The 9,999-nt window shown below is 37.0% G+C and overlaps 1 protein-coding gene across 1 annotated transcript in view; it reads right to left on the bottom strand.

The window, feature by feature from the left end:
* The window catches only part of LOC101861488, a 13,007-nt gene extending 4,123 nt beyond the window's left edge, over window positions 1-8,884 (bottom strand). The window contains exons 1-4 of the mRNA XM_035973619.1: window positions 8,782-8,884; window positions 6,133-6,201; window positions 3,301-3,369; window positions 516-584 (exon numbers count right to left, since the gene is read on the bottom strand). Coding sequence (XP_035829512.1) covers window positions 516-584; window positions 3,301-3,369; window positions 6,133-6,201; window positions 8,782-8,851 — 277 coding nt within the window. The 5' untranslated portion in view covers window positions 8,852-8,884. The remainder of the gene's footprint in view (window positions 1-515; window positions 585-3,300; window positions 3,370-6,132; window positions 6,202-8,781) is intronic.
* Window positions 8,885-9,999: the final 1,115 nt, after the last annotated feature.

Raw genomic sequence — 9,999 nt, 5'->3', positions numbered from 1 at the left:
TGCAAAATTTCAAAATGACCTTTTTTGCATATTTTAAAAGACACATCTTTTCCGAGCATTTTGCACTTTATTTGAAAGCAATTGGAACATTCTGTGAAAAGTTATGGCATTTTAAAGCGAACAGGAGTTCGAGTGTCAAATTTTGAGAAAACAGGTTTTAAAGTTTTGCTTACTTTGGGAACACATTTTCCATGATGACAATGCATAGAAGCACATAATGCTGATACCACAGCATAGAGGTGCCATTTGTGGACAGTTTGCTTTTTATTTTAGTGAAATACCTCTCTTCTATGTGAAGTTATGACTATTTTTATGTTACAACAGTAAATCATTGAATTACGTAAAAATGCGTCAAAAAAATATTATGCTCCTCTCGTGTCATACCAGCAAAAGACAAACGCAGGTCGTCAAAAGCAGTTGATTCGAACTGGCTGTTGCAAGGCAGGCCATCATTGAGCTTGCAGAAGCACTTCAGGCCCTTCAACTTCGCAAAACTGTCTGCTCCACACACTTACCTTCTGGCACCACAAAGGCTGTCACTGTCACGTTCTCTATGAAGGTCACCCCTAAGGCATCATCCTCGTCTGTAGATACAGAAATTAAAAGAGAGCGATTTAAAGGTGTGCAGCTTGCATAATGAAATTTATAGTGTTGTACACCACTGTATTTAAATGACCACTATTAGTTCAAACAAACCAGTGATTAATGATCACCAATTGAGAATAATTTGCTCCGTGATCCCTTTACAGTTGACAGGTTGCAACAAGAAGCCAGAATTTTTGTCCATCATTCTGTCACCTCTTGTTTTCGTTTTGCATCGCTGTATTTTTATATGGGCCTACTCAGTTTAAGAAATTCACTTTCATGTGACGACAAGTTTGTGACAGATCATCACTGCGATAGTGCAGCATCTCTCTTTTCTTGGTTCTTTTCAAGTCAAATAATTAAAGAGTATGTATTCAGAATAGATATGAGCTTTTGCCAAAAGGTGGGGGTGTTTGCATGAGGACTTTTTTAATCAACCACTACTCGTGGTAAAATATGTTTTCTTCTGAAAACTTTATGCATATGGCAAGGAAATAAGTTGGTCAAGCTGCATGAGCAAGTACATTGATGTGTGCATCTTATATTTCTTCATAGAAAGATAATAGTACAAAAAATAGGGCATTTTTTACTCATCCTGAGTGCTCACGTAATTGTATGTTAAATACAGAATATTGTTAATCTTAAACTATCAAACAGTAGAGCATTCAAACATTGAAAATAGTTTTTATACACCATCATAGCAGCGTGTGTCCATTAAAAGGGTTTTATGTTTTTATATTAATGATGTTATTGCTGAGTAAAATTTATAAGTTTGTTCATAACTCGTGTCATAATTACATCATCAGACTTTCCAAGGTCTAATCCCTAATCGTTAAACATATCATCCCGGGGAATGACCGGTATTAAACATTGGTTTGACATTGATCCATCAGAAGGGTAATTTTCCGCTCCATCGCATGGTTTTGCTTAAATATGACTTTGATTGAGATAATCCAGGTTTGTCATAATGATGTTATGAACAAACACTTTATGATATTTCTGCAAAATATCATGTGAGGGACTTCCCACTGTTTCACAACATCCTTTTACATGGTGGAATGAACATGGAAGAGTAGCGTGCTGATGACTCAAAAGAGAAGCGAAGAAGAGGCAAAAGTATGCTTGTCATAATGGATTGTCATCATGTTATGAACGCGACATTGTGTCATAATGGTTATGAACGAAACCTTATTCCATGTAATTTACAGTTGTTTTGGGATGTATTTTTAATTTTAACCCAACCTGAGGATGTATTAGACCTTGCTTACATTCTGATATTTTGATTTTTATCATAAGTGTATGGGTATGTATTTTCATCAGTATTCTTCTTTTGTAGTAATTGTTATGAACGAATTACATACTGTACTCTGAGGGCTTTCCAGAGTTGATAAACATGTACACAGATACATATTATGAGGAAACTTTCATTTAATATAAAATTTTTAAGTAAAGGACAGGTCAAAATATTAATTTTTAGGTCAAAACTGAAGTTTGTCATAATAGTTTCCGATGACAACCCACCATCGGTGCGATGATGGATACCGACTTACCATCGGTTTCCGATGACAACCCACCATCGGCACGATGATGGATACCGACTTACCATCGGTTTCCGATGACAACCCACCATCGGTGCGATGATGGATATCGACTTACCATCGGTTTCCGATGACAACCCACCATCGGTGCGATGATGGATATCGACACATCATCGGAAACCGACGACAACCCACCATCAGGACGATGTCGGGTTCCCACACACCATCGGAAACCGATGATCACCCAACATTAGAACGATGTCGGATAAATGTGTCTTTCCGATGGTCAGCCGATAGCACCGCTGTCACACCATAGCCTTTACTTTGTCCATGCTCCCATCCCTATTTTATCTTAGTCGTTTGATCCTAAAAATAATTCCCTCAATCAAAAGTTGAATCCATATGTCTATTTCAAGATGTTCTTATAAAATCAACACCAAGGTGTATATATATAATATATATTATGTTAGTACAATTTCCCCAAACCTAGACCATGAGTCCATTAACAGTAAGACATGAGACTGCAGCCGTGGGTAAACAAGCTCAGCTGTGTGGGGGGCTTAGTTTTGGAATAGAGGTTTTACAGCGCTCGCAACTGCATAAGGTCATATGAGCGCCAGAAGTCGTGTGTGGCTCTTAGAAAACCCTTCACTAGGTAGGTGCAAAATTTCAAAATGACCTTTTTTGCATATATTTTAAAAGACACATCTTTTCCGAGCATTTTGCACTTTATTTGAAAGCAATTGGAGCATTCTGTGAAAAGTTATGGCATTTTAAAGCGAACAGGAGTTCGAGTGTCAAATTTTGAGAAAACAGGTTTTAAAGTTTTGCTTACTTTGGGAACACATTTTCCATGATGACAATGCATAGAAGCACATAATGCTGATACCACAGCATAGAGGTGCCATTTGTGGACAGTTTGCTTTTTATTTTAGTGAAATACCTCTCTTCTATGTGAAGTTATGACTATTTTTATGTTACAACAGTAAATCATTGAATTACGTAAAAATGCGTCAAAAAAATATTATGCTCCTCTCGTGTCATACCAGCAAAAGACAAACGCAGGTCGTCAAAAGCAGTTGATTCCAACTGGCTGTTGCAAGGCAGGCCATCATTGAGCTTGCAGAAGCACTTCAGGCCCTTCAACTTCGCAAAACTGTCTGCTCCACACACTTACCTTCTGGCACCACAAAGGCTGTCACTGTCACGTTCTCTATGAAGGTCACCCCTAAGGCATCATCCTCGTCTGTAGATACAGAAATTAAAAGAGAGCGATTTAAAGGTGTGCAGCTTGCATAATGAAATTTATAGTGTTGTACACCACTGTATTTAAATGACCACTATCAGTTCAAACAAACCAGTGATTAATGATCACCAATTGAGAATAATTTGCTCCGTGATCCCTTTACAGTTGACAGGTTGCAACAAGAAGCCAGAATTTTTGTCCATCATTCTGTCACCTCTTGTTTTCGTTTTGCATCGCTGTATTTTTATATGGGCCTACTCAGTTTAAGAAATTCACTTTCATGTGACGACAAGTTTGTGACAGATCATCACTGCGATAGTGCAGCATCTCTCTTTTCTTGGTTCTTTTCAAGTCAAATAATTAAAGAGTATGTATTCAGAATAGATATGAGCTTTTGCCAAAAGGTGGGGGTGTTTGCATGAGGACTTTTTTAATCAACCACTACTCGTGGTAAAATATGTTTTCTTCTGAAAACTTTATGCATATGGCAAGGAAATAAGTTGGTCAAGCTGCATGAGCAAGTACATTGATGTGTGCATCTTATATTTCTTCATAGAAAGATAATAGTACAAAAAATAGGGCATTTTTTACTCATCCTGAGTGCTCACGTAATTGTATGTTAAATACAGAATATTGTTAATCTTAAACTATCAAACAGTAGAGCATTCAAACATTGAAAATAGTTTTTATACACCATCATAGCAGCGTGTGTCCATTAAAAGGGTTTTATGTTTTTATATTAATGATGTTATTGCTGAGTAAAATTTATAAGTTTGTTCATAACTCGTGTCATAATTACATCATCAGACTTTCCAAGGTCTAATCCCTAATCGTTAAACATATCATCCCGGGGAATGACCGGTATTAAACATTGGTTTGACATTGATCCATCAGAAGGGTAATTTTCCGCTCCATCGCATGGTTTTGCTTAAATATGACTTTGATTGAGATAATCCAGGTTTGTCATAATGATGTTATGAACAAACACTTTATGATATTTCTGCAAAATATCATGTGAGGGACTTCCCACTGTTTCACAACATCCTTTTACATGGTGGAATGAACATGGAAGAGTAGCGTGCTGATGACTCAAAAGAGAAGCGAAGAAGAGGCAAAAGTATGCTTGTCATAATGGATTGTCATCATGTTATGAACGCGACATTGTGTCATAATGGTTATGAACGAAACCTTATTCCATGTAATTTACAGTTGTTTTGGGATGTATTTTTAATTTTAACCCAACCTGAGGATGTATTAGACCTTGCTTACATTCTGATATTTTGATTTTTATCATAAGTGTATGGGTATGTATTTTCATCAGTATTCTTCTTTTGTAGTAATTGTTATGAACGAATTACATACTGTACTCTGAGGGCTTTCCAGAGTTGATAAACATGTACACAGATACATATTATGAGGAAACTTTCATTTAATATAAAATTTTTAAGTAAAGGACAGGTCAAAATATTAATTTTTAGGTCAAAACTGAAGTTTGTCATAATAGTTTCCGATGACAACCCACCATCGGTGCGATGATGGATACCGACTTACCATCGGTTTCCGATGACAACCCACCATCGGCACGATGATGGATACCGACTTACCATCGGTTTCCGATGACAACCCACCATCGGCACGATGATGGATACCGACTTACCATCGGTTTCCGATGACAACCCACCATCGGCACGATGATGGATACCGACTTACCATCGGTTTCCGATGACAACCCACCATCGGTGCGATGATGGATATCGACACATCATCGGAAACCGACGACAACCCACCATCAGGACGATGTCGGGTTCCCACACACCATCGGAAACCGATGATCACCCAACATTAGAACGATGTCGGATAAATGTGTCTTTCCGATGGTCAGCCGATAGCACCGCTGTCACACCATAGCCTTTACTTTGTCCATGCTCCCATCCCTATTTTATCTTAGTCGTTTGATCCTAAAAATAATTCCCTCAATCAAAAGTTGAATCCATATGTCTATTTCAAGATGTTCTTATAAAATCAACACCAAGGTGTATATATATAATATATATTATGTTAGTACAATTTCCCCAAACCTAGACCATGAGTCCATTAACAGTAAGACATGAGACTGCAGCCGTGGGTAAACAAGCTCAGCTGTGTGGGGGGCTTAGTTTTGGAATAGAGGTTTTACAGCGCTCGCAACTGCATAAGGTCATATGAGCGCCAGAAGTCGTGTGTGGCTCTTAGAAAACCCTTCAATAGGTGCAAAATTTCAAAATGACATTTTTTGCATATTTTAAAAGACACATCTTTTCCGAGCATTTTGCACTTTATTTGAAAGCAATTGGAACATTCTGTGAAAAGTTATGGCATTTTAAAGCGAACAGGAGTTCGAGTGTCAAATTTTGAGAAAACAGGTTTTAAAGTTTTGCTTACTTTGGGAACACATTTTCCATGATGACAATGCATAGAAGCACATAATGCTGATACCACAGCATAGAGGTGCCATTTGTGGACAGTTTGCTTTTTATTTTAGTGAAATACCTCTCTTCTATGTGAAGTTATGACTATTTTTATGTTACAACAGTAAATCATTGAATTACGTAAAAATGCGTCAAAAAAATATTATGCTCCTCTCGTGTCATACCAGCAAAAGACAAACGCAGGTCGTCAAAAGCAGTTGATTCGAACTGGCTGTTGCAAGGCAGGCCATCATTGAGCTTGCAGAAGCACTTCAGGCCCTTCAACTTCGCAAAACTGTCTGCTCCACACACTTACCTTCTGGCACCACAAAGGCTGTCACTGTCACGTTCTCTATGAAGGTCACCCCTAAGGCATCATCCTCGTCTGTAGATACAGAAATTAAAAGAGAGCGATTTAAAGGTGTGCAGCTTGCATAATGAAATTTATAGTGTTGTACACCACTGTATTTAAATGACCACTATCAGTTCAAACAAACCAGTGATTAATGATCACCAATTGAGAATAATTTGCTCCGTGATCCCTTTACAGTTGACAGGTTGCAACAAGAAGCCAGAATTTTTGTCCATCATTCTGTCACCTCTTGTTTTCGTTTTGCATCGCTGTATTTTTATATGGGCCTACTCAGTTTAAGAAATTCACTTTCATGTGACGACAAGTTTGTGACAGATCATCACTGCGATAGTGCAGCATCTCTCTTTTCTTGGTTCTTTTCAAGTCAAATAATTAAAGAGTATGTATTCAGAATAGATATGAGCTTTTGCCAAAAGGTGGGGGTGTTTGCATGAGGACTTTTTTAATCAACCACTACTCGTGGTAAAATATGTTTTCTTCTGAAAACTTTATGCATATGGCAAGGAAATAAGTTGGTCAAGCTGCATGAGCAAGTACATTGATGTGTGCATCTTATATTTCTTCATAGAAAGATAATAGTACAAAAAATAGGGCATTTTTTACTCATCCTGAGTGCTCACGTAATTGTATGTTAAATACAGAATATTGTTAATCTTAAACTATCAAACAGTAGAGCATTCAAACATTGAAAATAGTTTTTATACACCATCATAGCAGCGTGTGTCCATTAAAAGGGTTTTATGTTTTTATATTAATGATGTTATTGCTGAGTAAAATTTATAAGTTTGTTCATAACTCGTGTCATAATTACATCATCAGACTTTCCAAGGTCTAATCCCTAATCGTTAAACATATCATCCCGGGGAATGACCGGTATTAAACATTGGTTTGACATTGATCCATCAGAAGGGTAATTTTCCGCTCCATCGCATGGTTTTGCTTAAATATGACTTTGATTGAGATAATCCAGGTTTGTCATAATGATGTTATGAACAAACACTTTATGATATTTCTGCAAAATATCATGTGAGGGACTTCCCACTGTTTCACAACATCCTTTTACATGGTGGAATGAACATGGAAGAGTAGCGTGCTGATGACTCAAAAGAGAAGCGAAGAAGAGGCAAAAGTATGCTTGTCATAATGGATTGTCATCATGTTATGAACGCGACATTGTGTCATAATGGTTATGAACGAAACCTTATTCCATGTAATTTACAGTTGTTTTGGGATGTATTTTTAATTTTAACCCAACCTGAGGATGTTATTAGACCTTGCTTACATTCTGATATTTTGATTTTTATCATAAGTGTATGGGTATGTATTTTCATCAGTATTCTTCTTTTGTAGTAATTGTTATGAACGAATTACATACTGTACTCTGAGGGCTTTCCAGAGTTGATAAACATGTACACAGATACATATTATGAGGAAACTTTCATTTAATATAAAATTTTTAAGTAAAGGACAGGTCAAAATATTAATTTTTAGGTCAAAACTGAAGTTTGTCATAATAGTTTCCGATGACAACCCACCATCGGTGCGATGATGGATACCGACTTACCATCGGTTTCCGATGACAACCCACCATCGGCACGATGATGGATACCGACTTACCATCGGTTTCCGATGACAACCCACCATCAGTGCGATGATGGATATCGACTTACCATCGGTTTCCGATGACAACCCACCATCGGTGCGATGATGGATATCGACACATCATCGGAAACCGACGACAACCCACCATCAGGACGATGTCGGGTTCCCACACACCATCGGAAACCGATGATCACCCAACATTAGAACGATGTCGGATAAATGTGTCTTTCCGATGGTCAGCCGATAGCACCGCTGTCACACCATAGCCTTTACTTTGTCCATGCTCCCATCCCTATTTTATCTTAGTCGTTTGATCCTAAAAATAATTCCCTCAATCAAAAGTTGAATCCATGTCTCTATTTCAAGATGTTCTTATAAAATCAACACCAAGGTGTATATATGTAATATATATTATGTTAGTACAATTTCCCCAAACCTAGACCATGAGTCCATTAACAGTAAGACATGAGACTGCAGCCGTGGGTAAACAAGCTCAGCTGTGTGGGGGGCTTAGTTTTGGAATAGAGGTTTTACAGCGCTCGCAACTGCATAAGGTCATATGAGCGCCAGAAGTCGTGTGTGGCTCTTAGAAAACCCTTCAATAGGTGCAAAATTTCAAAATGACATTTTTTGCATATTTTAAAAGACACATCTTTTCCGAGCATTTTGCACTTTATTTGAAAGCAATTGGAACATTCTGTGAAAAGTTATGGCATTTTAAAGCGAACAGGAGTTCGAGTGTCAAATTTTGAGAAAACAGGTTTTAAAGTTTTGCTTACTTTGGGAACACATTTTCCATGATGACAATGCATAGAAGCACATAATGCTGATACCACAGCATAGAGGTGCCATTTGTGGACAGTTTGCTTTTTATTTTAGTGAAATACCTCTCTTCTATGTGAAGTTATGACTATTTTTATGTTACAACAGTAAATCATTGAATTACGTAAAAATGCGTCAAAAAAATATTATGCTCCTCTCGTGTCATACCAGCAAAAGACAAACGCAGGTCGTCAAAAAGCAGTTGATTCGAACTGGCTGTTGCAAGGCAGGCCATCATTGATTGATTGATTGATTGGGTAGATGTTTTACGGCACTATCGACACAATTTTGGTCATTTAAGCGCCATCAGGTTTCACCGCTACAAAATCAGACGTGTTTTAATAAAGAGTCTTTCGGAGCTCGCAACCGCAAACGATCACACTATTTCTATTATGCTAAAAAGACGAACAAACATTTATTTTAAAAAATTTGTAAATATATGGAAAAGGCTTATTTACATTTGTATATACAATACAAATTTCAGTGTATGTATATATACACCGACAACGACAACTATATATTTTCACATTTTATTAAACAGTTCAATTTCTTTTATAAAACTTAAAATTCTTCTAGGTTCTATGATGTTAAAAAGGGTCTTAATATCTTTACATTTAAAATATTTATCACGGACATAATTAAAGTCGACACATTCCATTAGGATGTGCCGAACTGTGAAATCTGTGTTGCACGCCACGCAAAAAGGAGCTTCCTCTCCTTCGAGCAAATGTTTGTGCGTGACGTGCGTGTGTCCTATTTTTAGTCGGGTAAAAATTACTTTTTCCCTTCGTGGTAGAGAAAATGGTTTCCTGGGCGTAAGTTTCGGTTGAATGTAATGGAGTTTGTTGTGTATTTGTTGATTCCAACTTTGGGACCAGGAGGATGTGATGTGTTCTTTTACTTTCGGTTTCATGGCAGAGAAAGGGATTTCACTATTTTTGATTGATTGATTGATTGATTGGGTAGATGTTTTACGGCACTATCGACACAATTTTGGTCATTTAAGCGCCATCAGGTTTCACCGCTACAAAATCAGACGTGTTTTAATAAAGAGTCTTTCGGAGCTCGCAACCGCAAACGATCACACTATTTCTATTATGCTAAAAAGACGAACAAACATTTATAAAAAAAATTGTGTAAATATATGGAAAAGGCTTATTTACATTTGTATATACAATACAAATTTCAGTGTATGTATATATACACCGTATGTATATATACACCGACAACGACAACTATATATTTTCACATTTTATTAAACAGTCCAATTTCTTTTATAAATCTTAAAATTCTTCTAGGTTCTATGATGTTAAAAAGGGTCTTAATATCTTTACATTTAAAATATTTATCACGGACATAATTAAAGTCGACACATTCCATTAGGAT

Source organism: Aplysia californica, unplaced genomic scaffold (assembly GCF_000002075.1).
Source record: "Aplysia californica isolate F4 #8 unplaced genomic scaffold, AplCal3.0 scaffold01536, whole genome shotgun sequence".
In the NCBI taxonomy this organism is placed as follows: Eukaryota; Metazoa; Mollusca; class Gastropoda; order Aplysiida; family Aplysiidae; genus Aplysia; species Aplysia californica.
Note: the sequence above shows the minus strand (reverse complement) of the source record. Positions and strands in the feature narration are given on the sequence as shown.